The 18,744-nt window shown below is 45.5% G+C and overlaps 1 protein-coding gene across 4 annotated transcripts in view; it reads left to right on the top strand.

Moving 5' to 3' along the window:
- The window catches only part of ITGAL (integrin subunit alpha L), a 1,445,000-nt gene that overhangs the window by 1,308,340 nt on the left and 117,916 nt on the right, over nt 1–18,744 (top strand). For all 4 annotated transcript variants that reach the window (XM_069651639.1, XM_069651640.1, XM_069651642.1 and 1 more), the window contains 5 exons: nt 8,303–8,386; nt 9,330–9,405; nt 10,133–10,240; nt 13,527–13,616; nt 13,757–13,837. In XM_069651639.1, coding sequence (XP_069507740.1) covers nt 8,303–8,386; nt 9,330–9,405; nt 10,133–10,240; nt 13,527–13,616; nt 13,757–13,837 — 439 coding nt within the window. The remainder of the gene's footprint in view (nt 1–8,302; nt 8,387–9,329; nt 9,406–10,132; nt 10,241–13,526; nt 13,617–13,756; nt 13,838–18,744) is intronic.

Raw genomic sequence — 18,744 nt, 5'->3', positions numbered from 1 at the left:
CTCCTATAGTGGTCCCTTTCCATTTCCTCGCCACCACCTCTTGCTTATCTTTGGTCAAGTGAGTTTCCCGTAACAAGGCAATATCTATTTTCTGTCTCTTCAGGTACAGTATGACCTTTTTCCGTTTGATATAATTATTTAGCCCTCTCCCATTCCAGGTCACTATCTTCAGGTCTCCCATCTCATCCGTTCCCTACTCCGCCGCCTCCTCTCCTGTTCTCCTCTTCTTACACAGTTGCTTGTGATTGTAGGCTTGCCCCTTTACAACTCCCCAAACTTTCTCCCCCCATCCTCCACTTCAACACCCCAGCTCCCCCTCTGCCCTCCTCCCTACCCATCCCAAACTGTTGCCCAGCTCCTCCCTTGGATCTCAGGCCCATCCTTCCCATTACACCATCTCCACTCCCCCCCCCCCGTTTCCCCAGCCAACCCCAACTGTATAACTCCCCTGCCCCATCCCTCTCCCCTACTTGAACTTCCCCATCTCCACCCCAAAATCCCTCCCCAACCATCCCCAACTGTTGCCCAGCTCCATCCCTGGATCTCAGGCTACCCCGCATCTAGCCCATTTGCCAGTGAAACCGATACTTGGAGCTCAACAGGAAGATACTGTACTACCAGTATCCCAACTAAACTACCGATGGGGGGCGATAGTGTGTCTCCTGGTGCTGCCGATCTAAAGCGGCACCTGTGTCTCCTGCATTAGGCTAACAGTATGTTGCACAGTTTACATCTCTCCCTGTCCTTTTGTAACCTCTCCCGCTAATCTTGTTATATGCTGTGGTATATTCAAGTCCCAAAGTCAATTTCCTATACAACATTACAGCCAGGGAAACCACAGGTTCACTTATCCGTTCTGCTCTCCGTCTGGTCATCCGCTCCTTCTGGACAGTTCCGTGCGTCCAACCACTCTGCCACGTCCTCAGGATTCTCAAATATAGGGCCTTGTTCTTATGAAACACCTTCGGTTTCGCTGGGTACATCAGCATGTATTTGTAGCCCGCTTCGCATAGCCTCCTTTTGACCGCCACATAATTTAGTCGACATCTCTGTACCAATAAGTTGTAATCTGGGTTCGCTGTGATGGTCGCAGATGCTCTGTTTATTGTTCCCCCTTTTTGAAAGTGCTCCAAGATCTTCTCTCTGTCTTTGTAATTCAATATCTTGGCGATGATCAGCCATGGGTGGCTCCCCGTCGTGGCTTACTAACCAGGGCTCTGTGTGCTCTCTCCACTGCGAACCCCTGGGTGAGCACTCCTCCCTTGATTTCCTGTAACAGCATGGTCTTGACATAGTTAGTCGGTTCCGATCCTTCTCCCTCTGGGAGCCCCACAATTCGTACGTTATTCCTGCGTGCACGCCCTTCAGCTTCTTCCACCCTGTTCTCTAGGTTGCGCACTTGTTGTTGTGTATGAAATTCTTTGGCATTCGCCGTGAAGGTGGCCGTATTAGCTTTCACCTCTGTTTCCAGTCCGCTTGTGCGTTCTGCCAGCGCCCTCACACCTTGCCGCAGCCAATTAACGTCCACACTTACAGCGTCTATCTTAAATTCCAGCGAGGTCTTTAGTTAAACCATAGCGGTGTCAAGCTTGTTCTCCCATGATGCCCTCAAGTCTGCGATCGCTTCCAGGACATGTTGGTCATTTCGTACCAGGGTCACTTCGCCCTGCGTGTTCTGTCCCTTGTTTTTAACAGCCTTCATTGTTTGTGGTGATTTGGCAAACTCCTCAATTGTTGGCTGCTTCCCCTTAACATTAGCCAGCTTAGAGGCCATATCAATTCCAGGAGTGGTCTCTCTGCTTTGGTTGGTCAAATTCATTTCACCCCGGCGGTGTCCCACGGCGCCCAACTTCACCCTGCAACCCTAGCCTACGGTGGGCTCTGACCTGGCGTGACGATCATTTTAGGGGTCCCGTGCCCATCCCGTGCTGTCCAGCTCTGCTAGAGGCGCCGTTACTCCCGCATTCCAGCCCCCTTGAACGGCCAGGATATATAGAGTGTTGGTGTGTTTTTGCTGCTGCGCTGTCAGAGGACTGTGCACCATTCTCAGCCTGTGGCAGGGTCTTGAGGCTAGCCTTAATATCTGGTTTCCATGCTCGCACCTTGCCCCATCTAGTGGCTTGGTCTCCCCAGCCAGCACGCTGCATTGCTCGGTGTTATTGCTGCCCACGTGGCTGCTCCTTGTGGGGCACTGGGTTCCTGGTGTTGTGTAGCATCCAGGCTTCAACACTCATAGGATTGTTCACTGCCACATACAATCCAGCTCCAACATTTACATGTACGACATTGGTTTCCCTATATTCAGTGAAAAGCAAGTTTATGGTAGCATTTACACTAATAGTCATCCGCAGTCCAAATAATCTTCCACCGCAAAGTATACTATTCCTCTGCTGGTGTGGTTGCAGCACTGCTCACATACAGCAGGGGGCCTGCTGGGCACCAATCTGGTCTGTATTACTCCTACCTCACCAGCTTCCACATTTCCAGGCTTGCCCTCTGGCGGCAATGGTAAATGGCCCATTTACAGCGTTTAGTCTGCGCTGTTTGTTATGCTGCAACAATCTGCATGTTCTCTTTCTGCAACACAGTGTCTGGCCCCTAAATTCTCTGGGGCTGGGCCTCCGTACTTCTTTCTGTTTCGCAGCCACCCTTTTCCTTATCGTGTTTTATATTCCTTGCACACTCACTGTGCGAGCTCTCCGGCGGCAGTGCCCCTAGATGAGGTTCAGCACATTCCAGCTTCAGTAGTATTGCTAGTTTTCAGCCTGAAATCCAGTATTGCGCATGGACCACTTATCAGCTGAGTGCGAGCGTTCCTCTCCTCTTGTCTGTGTCAGTTTCACATTCAGTGCCGTACGCGCTCCGCTTTTCCACATCTGCTACTGTACCTCTGCAGACTGCCTTGCAACAATAGTCGCCACGTAGCAGGAGGGATTTTGTTTCGGGACGTATGTTTATTCTTGACAACGACAGTAACTCTGGGGTGCTTTGATGATGTTAATTACCTCCTGACTATGGCATTTTGTGTGTACACAGTGCGCTCAGAGCTGTGCTTTGAATTCTGTCCGCAGTTCAGCAAGGCTGTAATCGTCCCCCGTTCCATGCACTCCATAGACTTTGTTCCTATGCTTCCAAGTGAAATACACAAGTCCCCATTCGGAAATTGGTCGCTCCACTGTCTTGGAACAGCTTTCCGTTCCACAATTGCAGCGGTCAGTTATTATCAGACTCGCTCCCAGCTTTTGTCATCTCTCTGTTCTGTGTTCGCTTCTCTCAAACGCCAGCCAGGGTCTGTCTTTGCTGGCCACTGCGCGCCACTTCACCTCGTTGGGAGCTGCCTCACAGCTGATTCCTTTGTTCCCAGATGGCCGCCATCTTGTCCGTTTTGCCAAGCGAATGCTGCCAACTAGTATAGCCCGCAGTGCACGTCCCAAGCTATAATTCACGTCGGAGTTGCTCTCTTAGCATGCCCTGTCACTTCCTTTCCCATAGTTTCAAGTTTACCAGTCGCAGCTATCTCGGAACATGTGCAAACATCAGGATCATGAACGGATCATCAGGAGCACCTCGGGACCGTGTCCTATTCTGTGGCCATGTAGCCACGCCCCCAGGAGTGCAGACAGTTAGTGTTTGCCTAGGCCACCATCCCCTTCTGGACCCCCAGGTTGAAAACCCCTCCGGTGGGGGGAGAGTTGCCCTTCGAAGGCTTGGGCCTTAAAGGTCGTCTCACAAGGATATTGCCTCCTAATCATGTAACACCCTCCAGACTAACACCATCCAGCTGAAGAAAGTTTGCCAATTTCTTGCAGAGAGCGTAATACAGCTGGTCCCTTCTGCAGAGTTGGGAAGGTGCTGGTACTCTCTTTAATTTCTGGTACCAAAAAAGGACAGGGGAATGCATCCCATATTGGATCTGAGGTTCTAAACTTGTCCATGCAATGGATAAGTTCACGATGGTCCCTTTGATCCAGATCCTCCATGTCCTCAAGTCGCAAGGACCCCCGTGACACCCTCTTCCATGCACCGATCCATCCCAAAAACAGGAAGAACTTGAAGTTTGTGGTTGAAAACACCCATTACCAATTCAAGTTCTTGCCCTTTGGTCTGCCTGCGGCTCAATGGATCCTCACCAAGCTGTTAGCTGTGGTGGCCGCAGATCTCAGGAGGGGCAAGATGTACGTCTTTCCTACCTGTGCGTTTGGCTCATTCATGCCCACACACCAGAGCTGGTATCGTCACCTGCACCACATCTGTCATCTGCTGAAGTCTCAAGTGACTCCATGCCACTTACCCTCTTTTCGTTGGGGCAGTTCTCGAAACCCCTTTCGGGCAGGATTTCCTCCCCCTAGCCCCATCCTCTGTGGACAGTGAAGAACATTCTTGATATGATATGATAATTCATTTATAATGCGCCTGTACACAAGTGTTTCTAGGCGTGACAAGACAAGGAAGGGAAAGACAAATGGGAAGCAAAACAAACGATCTTACTAGGCCTTGTGTCATTTAGCTCGTGCACGTGTAAGGGGAAGGGAGAGGAGAAGTGCCAGGGGGAGGGAAAGGTAGAGTGCAATAGCAAAACTCAAGTAAGTGCTGCCGGGTGTCCGGTTCTAAGTAAGTGCTAGTAGGCAGGGGACTGTAGGGTTGCAGATACAGTCCCTAGTGCACAGTAGGCCCTGAGACAGTGCATGGGGCTACTGGTCGTGAAGGAGCCTGTTCCCCATAAAATTCAGGGGGGGAGACCAGGTAACCAGTCAGTGCAGCAGACAGAAACATATGAGAGAGAGAGAGAGGGAGAGAGAGAGAGAGAGAGGGAGAGAGAGAGAGCGAGAGAGAGAGACCCCACTCTCAGCCTGGAGAAGCGTCTGGCCCTCTGAGAGTTGGAGGTGAATGATTGGAGGGCTTGAGAAGGAAAGTGTTTAGGAAGAGGGAGTTGGATGTAGTGTGGACCCGGCCCCCTCGAACATGACATCATTTCAGTCAGCACAAAATGCATCATGTTAATTGGTTGGCACTCTTCATAATACAATTGATAAAAAAAGCTCTACCCTTATTGGATAGCAACACTAGAGACAGTTTGGGCTGTAGATCCCCCCGAAACAGACCAATCATATAATGAGAGGAAATCAGCGCGGTCAAAACGTTGTTGCAACCCATGGAAAACCACAATCCCTTCCCCATAATTGGGTCTCTTTGCCTCCCACCCCTTGCAGCTGCTCACTCTGCGACTCCCATCTCGATACATGCTGCCAACTCTGGACGCAACCTTCTAGTTATATTCTCACAATTAATAGCTGCGTTAAATAAACATATCTGAGGGCCTACTTCTGGAAATTAATTTCTTCTATTTATTTGTTTTACCAAGGCAGTTTTACCACTGCACCAAGTGCCCTACTTTCAGGCGGGGCGCTGTGCCCACAGCCTAGTTCTTCATTCTGTCAGTGCTGCTGTCTGTGCCTTCTTGTGTATCTCACTGTGTCCTTCCCGTTCACTGTGTATTCATACGTTTATCATCTGAGAAAGTATGTGCTGTCTCAAGTCTAGTTTCAGGCCCCTGTGAACTTCCTCCTGTGCAACAATTCATTAAAAACTGTTCAGCATCCCTTTCCATCCTGACCTTGGGTATTTGAAGCCTTCTGCCCAGAAGCAGAAATAACATTCAATTAAATGACCATAGCTCAGAAAATGTGGCCTCTCACACAAAAATGGCAAATTTTGCAGCCTCTAACAATGGTCTATTCTAACCTGGTAATGCTGTTGCTCATTACAACAACAAACAACTACACTTACTAAAGCTCCATCTACGCAATCAAAATAATTCCAAACTGCATAACCGTATCTAATAATATAAGTATGGTGAAAATAATGCAATATAATAAAAGAAATACTTTGCTACAAGTGTGTTTTACTATGTAGCAGGCAGCCTACAAACTCCCTGAAGTGTGGCAAAATAACCTCTACTCTCAATACAATGTCACACCACGGAAAGCACATGATCACTGCGTCACTACCAAGAACCCAATGCCTTGCTAGAAGAGTTTTCGTAACTTGTACTTGCGCACACGTTTAGGATGTTGGATTTGCATATTTATTACATGTTCTATGTCCTCCTTGGTGCACTCTGCCAAAGGTAGACTTAAAAGGGCTTCATTACAACCCTGGCGTTGGACCATGGTGCTATTAGCACCATGGTCCATGCTGGATTCCGCCATGGTGGATGGCGGATTTACCGCCCCATTCCAAGGTTGGCGGGGCGGTAAATCCCCATTCACCATGGCCCCTTCCCCATTCCCATTTTTGGCCCATAGGGCTCAATGGGAATGGGGAAGGTGCTAATTATGGCACCGTAAATTACGGTGACGTAATTAGCACCAAGGTCCCTTAGCGGGATGGACTTTAACGCCTGCAAAAAGCAGACGTTAAAGTGTGAATCTGGCGTTAAGGGTTTAACGGCTCCGCAGCCTTTTACGGCGCCATTAACCCCTTAACGCCAGGGTTGTAATGAGGCGGGGGCTGGGTCCTCCACCCAAACCTCAGCATCCTCAACCTTCATGCTTGGCTGCTGAGAGGCTAAGGTATAAGGAGTGGGATTTGTCAGATGATGTCCTGGATGTACACCTGTCCCCCAGGAGGACTGCCACCAAGTATATTTATGCAAGCAGGTGATGTACGTCTTGGTGCAGGTACAGTGTTCTGGGACCTGTGAATTGTCCATGTCATACCTCTACTGTTCTGGGTTTTCTGCACTCCACTGCCCAGTTGGGCACACAGATTGGCAAAAGTGAAGGCGTAATTGGCTGCTATTTTGGTCTTTAAGCGGCCCCATGAGCAGGGCTAATCTTTTACCAACCCCACTGTGATGGGGTAATCAGTTTCCCCCATGTCTGTTTGTTGTTTTGGCATGGGATTTAAATGTAAATTTTGTATTAACCTATCTGAGCCGCTTCATTCATATTCTTTGAAACTGATCATCTTTAAGGTGATTTCCTGGTTGCCCTCACTAGGTGGGTGAGTGAGCCCAGGATCTTTCAATGAAGATTTTGTGCTTGGTCTTCTGAGGAAAAAGTGACTCTTGAGGGCGAGGCCATCCGTCCTTCCCAAGGTCATATTGGGTTTCCATCCCACACAGAAGATTCATCTTCCTGTGTTATACCCTCCACATCATCCTTTCGAAGAATGAGGTGAGGCTTCTCTCTGTCTTACCCTAAAAGGGCTCTCAGCTACTATGGCTCCCTGGGTGCAATCAGGAAGGACACCAGCTCTTAATTGGTAACACTGGGGCTCGTGCAGGCAGGCCTGTTACAAAACAGACATTGTCCTAGTGTTTAAGACTCTGCATTTCAGAGTGCTATAATCTGGCTGGGAAGGATGTGCCTGAGAGTCCAAGGGCCCACTCTACCAGAGGTATGGCAGCCACTTCTTCTTTGTAGAGTGATGTCCCAGCTTTGGACATCTGCCAGGTGGCTATGTGGGCTCCTCTGCACATTTTTGCCAAGGCACGATTGCCTGGTTTCCGTGTCTGCTCAGGACGTCTGCTTAGGTCATGCAGTGCTCTGGAGTTTTCTGGTCTAGGCACTATTTTCTTGATATCCTCCAGGCGTCTGTAGTTCTTTGAGAGTCTCTCTGAGATGAGGAATCTGTGGAAGGAAGGAATCCATTAGATGGACAAATTACTTAGTTCTCGGTAATGTTCTTTCTGATGGATTAGTCCTTCCTCTTACAGAGTTCTCATCGTTCCCCACCATTCTGCCCTCTTATGAGACCTTACACACCTGCAGCCCCTCAATGGCTGAATGCGGGCAAAAAGGTAGGACTGGGGTCATGGGGTACAGGAGCTCCATATATAAAACTCAAGATTTCACAGCCAAAGCCACAGGCATCTGCAACGCTGAGCAGAGTTGCAGCGCCGCCTGGTAGCTGAAAAGGTTCCTGAGAGCATCTGGCGCTGCAAGATAGACTCTGGAAGGTAGATATAGCTCAGAAGTGGCACCTGCGCGAGGAAGAGCTAATTCATCAGAAAAACATTACAGAGAGGTAAGTAAAATGTTCTTTTGTTTAATATTTGGCTTACATTCTGATTAAAGTGAAGGCACATTTTCTTTCCCAATGCTAAGGCATTCAGTCAGCATTTTAGATGCCCCATATAGAGTGTATTTTATACGTTTCAATTTCTAACTGCTACTTTGCCCAGGTGGGTTCACGAGGTTGCCATAGGCATTCAAATGAGCTCTAAAAGTGACCCAAAAACAATTGGAAAACAAAGCCCACTGTGGGAGCCTACTAATCATCTGTTTTCTCTTCACAGTGATTATGAGAACGGGACCTTGTTAGACAACCAGGCCTCACTACACATCCCCATCCTGTATGCCATTAATGTGATTGGAAGCGGGTAAGGACATTCCGGCCCTTTAAGGGCAGCTAACCCTTTGAAACACACAGTAACCCATCAGAAGCACAGCTCCAATTGAATAAACTACACCACTTGAAGGCAATGAACTCCCTCAAAGGCACTTTTCCTCTTTTGAAGGCACTGGAGCCAGTCAAAGACATTGCAGATCATGAAAGGCACTACATCCCCTTATAATTACTGCAAGCCCTGAAGTATACTGAGCCTCAAAGACACTGCACCCCTCAAAAAGCACAGCCCTCCAAATACATGACAACCCGTTGTACGCACTACTCCAAAAAGACACTGCTCCCATCAAAGTTGCTGCACCCTGTCAAAGACACTACATCCCAGGTTGCCCTTCCTCAATGACATTGCAGGTCCTGCTCTGTACCTACTGAAGGATATGTACTTACTGTGTTGTACCCATTTACTTGCTAGACATGGCTTGGGGTCCACTTTGGGCCCTTCAGCTTATGCATGCAGGTGGGCACTGACTGTCATGTTTAAAAATGATGTTGATAAGAACAAAGTAGGAGACCCATTGTTGAGATTGGAAAGAGGCCGTTTGGTGAGAGTTGGAGAAGGTGCACTTGCAAGATTAAAAGGAGACATATTGCCTAGACCACAGGGAGAGTTTTATTTTACAAATTTGGGAGGCACATTGGGAAGGTTAGGGGGCACTGCATGGTGACTGATGAGTTTGGAAATAGAAAGAAGGACCAGGTTGGGAGGAGGCACTCTGGTGAGTTTGAGAGGAGATCCACTGATTTGGTTGGGAGGAATCCCATTGGGGAGGCTGAGGGCAGGCCCACTAGTAAGGTTCTCCGGAGACTTGCCGCCGTTTGTGTCAGGCAGGTCTGAGACTGCTCGAACGACGACAGGAGGAGACAGGCCTCCTTGTTCATATACATTATGGACACATTTTTGCACTTTTTAATCGCAGGCTTGAAGGCTCCACTAAGTATGTGAACTTCACTGTCAAGAAACAGGAAATCAAAGCTGTGAAGCATTCCTACAAGGTGAGCAAAGGCACACCCTTTTGTTTCAATAACCTCTCTCATATGTCCTATCACAGCATTTACTAGGTCTATTATATTTCTCATGATTGTCTGTTTCTAATGCTCTTTCCAATCATCACCTGTATCTTTTGTCAGTGTTCTTGTATCTTCTGCTCCTAATGATTGTCACCCAGCACTTTCTCTTTCCCGTCATCCTTTGATTCTCTTATTTATTCCAGGCTCTTCTGTTTCTACTTTTCTGGTCCCAGCATTGTATCCCACTATTCTATAGCTCTGCGGGTTCTACTTTTCATTTCTCTGTTTCATTCTCTGATTGTAATGTCTGGATCCCAGCTTCTTCTGCAGCCACTGCTTCTCCTGTTTCTGTCTCACCGACTTCTCCTGTCTCTGTCTCTGTCTCACCAGCCTTGCCTCTAAGAGCATATTCTGCTAGCATTGTCTGCTTCTGCCTCCGCTAGCCCGGCATCCCCTGCTTTCATATCTGTCCTAGCATCCTATGCTTCTACTGCCTCTGCCCGAGCATCCCCTACCCTTTATCCCTCACTCCCAGCAGCGTTGGAACCTGACATATCCCTCAGCAAATGATTTCTTTCCTTTCAGACCTAGAATCTTTTATGTTGACGTTAGCAATCCCTGCCTCCTAAATGAAGATGCCCCACATTATTCTATGTTATAGCTTAGCCCCAACTTCCCATGCTTATTATGTCTCTTTCATTTTCTCTCCCAGGTGTTTACGATGGACCCAAATTCTCTACTGCATCCTGTGTCTTTCACTGTCTCTGTGCCCATAAACATCACCACAGGATTGTGGTGGCAGGTCGAAAATGTCACAACAGTAAGTGTAATCAAAAAAGACCTGGCAGTACCTGAATCACCTAATAAATGCAAAGAATAGGCCTGATTATTTTCTGTAAAAGCCCCCTCAAAATACTGTTTCTGTGACAAACTTCCAGGCACAACTATTTAGACATTTTCAATATAGAACATTTATCTTTTCTGAAATGGAACTGATGCATTCTGATCTCACATAACTCTTGTTGACATATTTTTGAACTATAATCCAATTTGTAATCTGAAGAGAAAACCCTCTTTGTTGATGTGACAAATACTTTTTAGAGTTTATCAGGAACCCCTTGTTAATTTACAGTAAACATGAACTTCACATTCTTGCTGGGAATCTCCTTTTTGGAGCCGATCAGACATTCACATTGCATCCTTCTGTTGTCAAGCTACCAACCTCTGGAACTCGATCCTGGTAACGGCTCGGAATGACCCCACAATGCTTCAATTTTAAAAACTTCTCAAAACGTGACTTTTGCAACAACACCTGACCAATGGCTAATCCCAGTGGACGCACATACTGATGCACAGACTGCAACTCTCAGTACTACGCTGTTGTTAAAAATCGCCAGCCCAAACACTGGCTTCCCACACCCTGTATCGAACTCTGCTGCTCTCTTGCTAGGTCTTTGCTTTGAACAATAAAATAAAATAGGCACATGTTAGATTTCTTGCTACCAAAAAGGCGAGCTACCTGTGAGGCTATCCTGATAGCTCAGTTGCTAAAATTCTTCAAGTTAACTTCACAAAAATGGTTCCCGGAATCATATTTAGAGAAGCAGAAATGCTTGCTCACCCTCATAATAAATATGTCCTTTGCACATGTCGAGCATGGAGCACAGGTTTAGGGAAAGAGCTGCAGTCTCTGTTTTAAAATGCATGAAGCACATACTGCTTGTTAATTCGAATAATGTATATATTTTACAATAGCCCTTCCTGCGCTACTCCTTCAATGAAAGAGTGTCACAAAATCAATATTTGCAATGAAACATTTTGGACCTTATTATATGGCTAAAGAATGAATAACAAATGTAGTTTTCCAATCATGACACATACAAGAGTTGTTTATTAAGCAGGGGTAAAACAACATCTTTGGAAATTACCAAGCATCTTCGATAATGTTGGGTTAGGGACACCTTTCCCAAATGCATAAGCAGAGAGGATGGCAAAAGAGTCACTGACATCCTTCAAGGGCTCACACATGTCTTGTTCCATTTCTTTAGTAGTAAAGCACAATTGATTGAAATATTCATTCAAATAGACAATGATTTGTTGAATGTATCATTGATATATAGGAGGCTCAGCCATAAATGATTTTGTGTTGATTGCCTATATTTGGCTAGATGAAGATCGTTGGTCAAGACACGTGTTGGCACCAAAACTCTTTATGATTGAATATAGGCACTAAAATGCCATATGATTGGGGGAGGAAGGATAGCTCAGGGGGAGCATGTTTGTCATGGAAGCAAGACAACGCAGCAAAACACAGGGTCAAGTCCTGATCCCGTGCTTAGACAACCACACCCTGGTATTAAGCGTGTTATAAAAGAATAATTATTATAAGGCACTAATATGCCATATGATTTTAAATACTAAGAATAAGAATACTTGATTGCCAAAATATAAGTAAATTGTTCATCATATACGAATGTCTATTGAGTGTAACTTATTGATATAGGTATTCATATATATGGAAAATATAGATTGGTTTGTAGATAATTTTTACACAAAATGTGTTGATTTTCTAATATTTTGATAAAACTTCATGCATTCATCTTTGAAAATTGGATTAATATTTTCATAAAGGTTTACTTGCGCAAGCGCGCTAGTACAAAAATGTACAATTCTAGTTATGCTTTGCACGGAGAAATACTTAGGTTGGTGGGTTTTGAAGTCCCCAAAGTATCACATTTCATGTAGAGGCTGTTTTTTAGTGCCAGAAGGGGAAGAGACTTCTGAGAGACCTCCATTTAACTCCTCGTAGGTATATGCATAGCTGCAAAAGACAATTCAGCAATAGGAATGGAAGTTTTTTGCTAATTAATTCTTAAATGCTTAAAGCTATGGCTTGGAGACAGGATTTGCTGAAGCCCACTCCACCCCCCAAGACAAGGTTGTCCCAAAAGTTTCTTTCCTTTGTTACTCCATTGCAACCTAAATGTATAAAAGGATTAAAATATAAAAAAAGTCCCCCTTATCAATTGATTGATTACAGACATTTGCGTAGTGCCGCTATCCCAGAGGACTCTGGCCACTATTGACCAAACTGCCTTGGAGTAGAGTACAGACTTGAGCTGTGATCTCAAAGAGATCAGGGTGTTGGCTGATCTTATTTTCATTGGGAACTTGTTTCAGATTATTGCTGCCTGTACTGTAAAGCAGAAGCCACCTCAGGAGGTCAACTTACAATTTGGAGGGTTTACAAGAAGTTGTTAAGTTCTCCAGTAACATCTAGGGTTGTATGTTGTGACATTTTCATGTTTTGCGACAGTAGTATATCAGGCAAGCTAACTAGAAGTTCAGTTTAATTCAACGGAATGAAGCTCTGGCTCCTTAAATGTGACCATACTTTTGAAGCCCATATATAAGACACCCTGACACACTCTGTGGTCTCTGCAGGTGTGTAGTCAAAGAGACATGAATAAGTCTTTCCTCCCACAGATTCCTCCTCACCCACACACCTAATCCTTATACAAAATGCCTGTGACCTGTGGCAGTTCTGCACTTCCTCAGCCTTCGAGTGAGAGAGGAAAATTGCCAGAACTTAGGTCATGGGGTGCTGTCACCGCCATATATACCACCAGTGATGTCACATCCAGAGCCATGGTTGCCAGCACATATGCAAAGCCGCAACGCACCACTAGGTGGCTGAAATCATTTTTGAGGCCAGACTAGCACAGGAGAAGATTTCTGAAGTGAGGAATGTGACAAAGGAAGGACTAATCTGTTAGAAACACATTACCAAAGGTAATTAATTTGTTCTTCTATGTGCCCCCAACATCCTACCCCTGACACCCTCCAGCACCTCTGAAACGACTGGCCATGCACACAAGATGGTTCCTAAAGGGGGTACGTGAAGGATAACAGATATGTGCACAAAAGGACAGCCCTCACTGCAGGATAGCCCTCATTAACCAGAGGGTGAGGTGTGGGTGGATGAAATGGGTTTCAGTTAGGATGATTAGCACTACTACTGCAGGTGCCTGTGTGCCTTAAATGTAAGAGTGAGAAGTGATGGTCTCAGTTTGGTGTTTAATTCGATGTCCCCATCTGCTCCCCAGGACCCTCGTGTGCCCTGTCACATTGTTGCAGAAGAGGAGAACCAGTACTTGGACATCACAAGCATGATGAACCACTCATCGAAATTTAAGGTCATTACTGCACTAAGAACAAGTAGAACTTTCATTGCATAGGTGGTGGGCACTTGAGAGAGGCAAGTGGGATTTCCTGCTGTGCTTCTTTGCCTTCTGACATATTGTTCTGATTTCAATATCTTCCTTTGTCGCCTCAGGTTTTTCATTGTGAAATTGACCAGCTGAACATGACGGAGGTCCACTTGGAGGGGCCAATGTGTCTATCCAAGGAGAGTTATGTAAGCACAGAGTATCATCTCATCACCTCATGAACTAGTATTGTATTTATATTATTTAAACTTTTAAACCGTGCCTGAGAATACTTTACAAAGTTCAAAGGGAGGCAATACAAATAGGAGTAACAACATTTTGCAGAACAGGATAGAACGATCAGGATACGATCAGGATAAAAAATTATTGGGAGGAGGTTGCCTAAATTAGGTGGCAGAAGAGGTACATTTTGAAGATTTTGTGGAAGGTGATGATGAAAGGGGCGGCGTGGATGTGGGCTGGCAGAATGTTCCAGGCTCTTGGTGCCCATTGGGGGAGTGAGGGCTGTTTGTGTCTGCAGGTTAGCTTGCAGAGTGAAATGCATAGGGGATTTTGGTTTGCTTGTCTATTTGCTTGTCTGTTTCAGTTTGTTGTGAAGGAAGTATTATTGGGTTTTGAGTTGGAGGCCTTGTAAACAATGCAGTGTCGTTTGAAAGCAATTCTCTGGGGCATGAGAAGCCATTGGAGCTGGGAGAGAGCTGGGATGATATGTGAGTTTTTTTTCAATAAGTGAAGAATGAGTCTTGCTGCTTTGTTCTGTATGGCCTTCAGGGGGCAAGGGTGTTGTTGGAGAGTCCAGAGACAACTGCAGTTTGCTAGTGCAGTTTGAGAGGATGAGTGAGTGCGTGTACTACAGTGCAGATGTAGTGAATGGAAAGGAAGTGTCATATCTTGTGTAGGAGGTGTAGCTGTAGGTGCATGCTTTGCTGACAGCAGCTATGTGATCTGTAAAAGATAGGCATGGTCTATGGGGAAATCTAGGGTTTTTACTGCTGTGGAGAGGTAGATGTATGAGCTGCCATTGGTGAGCTCTTTGATCCAGGGGTTAGGGTTGTGTTTGGGCCTGAGGGCAGGTCGGTAGGTATCCATTTTGGATGGATTGAGTTTTAGGAAGTAGGTGGCAATCCAGGTTGTGATGGCACCCCTCTCAGGGTGTGAAGTACTGAAGCGGTGAAGGTTTTGAAGTATATTTGTGTGTCGTACACATATTAATGAAAGTGGGTTTTGTGTCAGTAAAGAGTTTGTCTGTGAGGGATTCAACATCTAAGTTGAACAAGAGAGGAGATTGGGAAGATCCTTGGGGTACGCCAAACTTGACTACTGGGGGATGTAGACAAAGTGTACCCGGTCAACGAGGGAGGAGGTAAACCAGTTATGAACACTGCCAGAGACATTCATCCTGTGGGATAGGATGTTTACGAAGATGGTGTAGTCAATGGTGTTGAAAGTTGTGGAGCATTCAAGGAAGACCAGATTGGTTGTGTGTTCTTTGTCTGTGATGTTGTAGATTTTGTCCAGCATGTGAAGGGTTGAGCTCTCAGTGCTGTGGTCAGGGAAGAATCCTGATTGAAATGGGTTGAGGATGTTGTTTATGGTGATGTGCTATTGCAGTTCGATTGTGACATATCATTTCATGATTCTGGTGAGGTATAACAGGATATTGATGAGGTGGTAGCTTTTGGGGAGCCCAGGGTTGATGGATGGTTTTCTGAGGATGTGGGAGATTTGCCCTATTTTGAGTGTGAGGGGATTGTGCCATATGAGAACGAGGAGTTCATAATGTTGACCCTGTCGGGGGCCAGGGTGGAAATGCAGTTAGATGTGACTTGAGCTGGGCATGCACCATCCAGGAAGTTGACTGGTTTTGTTTTAACTGTGAGGATGGATAAGGAGGGTGTCTTGGTCGATGGGGACAAATGTATCCCATGTGTTGGAAGGTTTGTGAGTGGAAGGGCATCTGTGGGGCCTGTTTGATGTTGTGTATTTTGGAGTTGAAGTAGTCCATGAGGTAGTTGCATACTGAAGTGAATGTGGTCATGGTAGTGGTGAATAGTGGTTTGGAGAGTCAGTTGTTGATTTTGAAAAGTTTCTGTAGGGGATTGAGGGCAAATTGGTTTTTGGGGGTAGTGGGTGGCATTGGCACTCTGTTTTGCCAGCTTGGATTTGAATATACAGATCTTTAAGGAGGAGAAGGGGCATGCACTCTTTTTCAGGCTCTTTCTAGTAGTTTGGCTTCCTGTTTGATGGTGAGGAGAGACTCATTGACCCAAGGCTTGTCGGGATAGTTGCAGGTTTCTTTTCTTCGAGTGGGGCTATTTGGTTAAGTGCTTGGGTGATGGTGAGCTTTCAAATATTGAAGAGTAAGGTGTAGTCAGTGTGTGGGGAAGGTGGGATGGAATATGAGTGATGTGGGAGCTGTGTTTGTGATGCATTTGATTTGCCTGGCTAGGGGTGGAGGATGTGTGATGGGTGGTGTGATATTGTGTAGAAGAGTGTGTGTTAAGGGGATGGCAAAGCGGTCTGACCGCAATAGCCATATTCGACTTTGCACTCAAACTGAATTTTTGTAAGAATTTAGGAGGTCAAGGGTGTTGCCAGCGATGTGTGTGGGGTAGGTGATTTGTTGGGTGAGGATGTAGGGGAAGAGTGGTCTGAGGATTATTTTCACTATGCGCTTGTTGTCTGGGTGGGAACTACCTGGATTTAAATTGCCAAATTAGATGTTGGTGCAGGGTAATCTGATGTTGTTTGTATTGAAATCTGAGTATTCAGATGGGAGGTTGCAGTGTCTGATACGGTGTTGAATGAGGTAGATGAATGTGGGGTGCGGCTGTGATGGAGGGGAGCAGCTGAGAGAGAGGGCTTCAAAAAAATGTTGTGGCAGGAACAATAGGTTGCTGAATGTGTGTCTTTATATGATTTCACTGTCACTTGTTTTATGTAGACGCTCTGTGTGGTGGATTGAATAGTATGGGGAAGAATGTCGTGGTGATATGTGGTTTGAATATCAGCCTTGACTCTGTGGTGTATGTGTGGTGAGGAGGTTGTTGATTTCATGAGTGTGTGACGGTGCAGTGGCAGCTTCGGAATATGCATGTGTATGTAAATAGCTCCCTCATTGGAGCTATGTTTTGGAATTGTATCTGCATTTTGTAAGTATCTTGGTTCTCTGTTCTGTTCTGTTTGTGGCAAACAGGGGCTAGCAGGGGGCACAGAAAGAGAGAAAGAAAGATATGCTCCCACCTTTATCTCTGTCTGCTCTTTGTGCCCGGGTGATTGATCACCCTAATGGAGGAATAGTTACTTACTTGTAAATCCTGTTCTTCATCCTGGGAAGCTTCATTGTAATCCTAACAATCAATATTTCCACCGATGCATGGGATCCCAGAACACTTTTGAAACATAGGAGAGAACACTCTACTTGCATGTACAATTTTAAATACCCTCTCATAAATAATATAAATAGGCTTTTATTTTTGGATCAATTCCCCTCCATAAATCAAAAGCATTATACATAAACTGCATTCCGTATGCAGCACTTCCCATAGAGAAACAAAAGAGGTCACTGATAGTGCTGCTTCCATAATGCAGTGCAGTAGCAGTTGAAGTTTCTCCTGTTTGAACACCTCTTTGAAGATAGCTAGCACTTGTAAGAGTAACTTTCTTGATTTGCTGTTGTGACTGGTACTCCAGGTTAATGCTGAGAGGTGAGAGAGCTGTTTATGAATTCAGTCAAGATTCCCTCTATGAAGAAGTGGCTTTTAAAGTAACTATTCTTTCTTCATCCTGGGATGTCCATTAATATTGATAATCCCTGGATTGACTTTTCTGCTGTTTTGCCACAATGGCATATAGCTACCACTTGTGTGCTCATAAGTCGAGAATGTCTCAGGCCTTGATTGTTTTCGTGGAGCAGGTGACTTGCCTGATACCCTGGTATTTTCTGCCTGCTCCCCCCATTTTGTTTAGAACCCCTGCTGGTTCTGAGGTCTTCCATGTCATTAGTTATGTTGACGGGATTGATTTTGCTGGCCACATTGAACTCTGGAGACATTTGTTTTTGATGAGTACTTAAAGGATGATGATGGCCATATTTTATTTTATTACGATCAAGCACTACGGGACATACAGATCTCAAAGTCTTTGCCTCAGTCTTCATCCTTGTGACCTTACCATATGCATGCAATCCAAAGGGAGACTACCCTTCAAAGGGAAGACCCACTATTTTCTGTTTTAAATCCACCTATGAGCCTGGCGCAGGAGGCTCTCCTCATGGCCAAACTATGACAATATTGTTAGTGGCCAGCTCTGCCACATCCCTGGAAGTGCTAAGGATTTGGTTTGAAACCAAGCTTCCCTCCTTTATAATTTCCAAGAAGTCTTGTTTTTTACTTCTGGTAGGAATTCTGTCATCCTCCCTGGAGACTCCCAGACAGCCATACCTGCCTCAAAAGGCCAAGGAGCTTCCAGCTCTGATTGTGATACCAGAGCTTTAGCAGATCTTCTTGCACAGTGCAACTATCATTGGGCTTTATTTGAGCAGAGAAGCAAAGAAGGAATACAAGGCAGATGGAAATATATTCCTAGCCACTGAGACAATCAAGGAGTCTGGAGGTAGATCTTCCATAGGAAATAGAAGATCAGATTCTGGTGCCCTGTATTTGTTGTCTTTGCTTTTCTTGTGTGATGCATTTGTTAGTGCTGCAAAAGTGCCCATCATTGGATTCCATGGCCAGGCACCTTGGGGTTCTCTGGGCTGTATGCACTCAAACACTATCAAAGGTCGTGGTGCCTTTTTTTACTGTATTCAAAAATTAAAAACTCCATTTTTTTAAAAAACTCTTTATTTATGATTGTCACTAAACAATTAAGTCATGTAACAACCAAATATCGAGCTTAAACTATTTCCAGGTACAATAATCAATTTGTACAAGCAATATTTACCTCAGGAAGATTGCTTAGCGGCAACGTGCTCGCCTTGGAAGCAAGATGACACGAAGCAACACAGGTTCGATCCCTGGGTCCGCGCTTAGAAACCTCTGGGTATTTAAGCGCGTTATAAATACGCAACTAAGAAAAGAAAAAAAAAACAATT

Source organism: Ambystoma mexicanum, chromosome 3p (assembly GCF_040938575.1).
Source record: "Ambystoma mexicanum isolate Mex_15411 chromosome 3p, UKY_AmexF1_1, whole genome shotgun sequence".
Taxonomy (NCBI): Eukaryota; Metazoa; Chordata; class Amphibia; order Caudata; family Ambystomatidae; genus Ambystoma; species Ambystoma mexicanum.
Note: the sequence above shows the minus strand (reverse complement) of the source record. Positions and strands in the feature narration are given on the sequence as shown.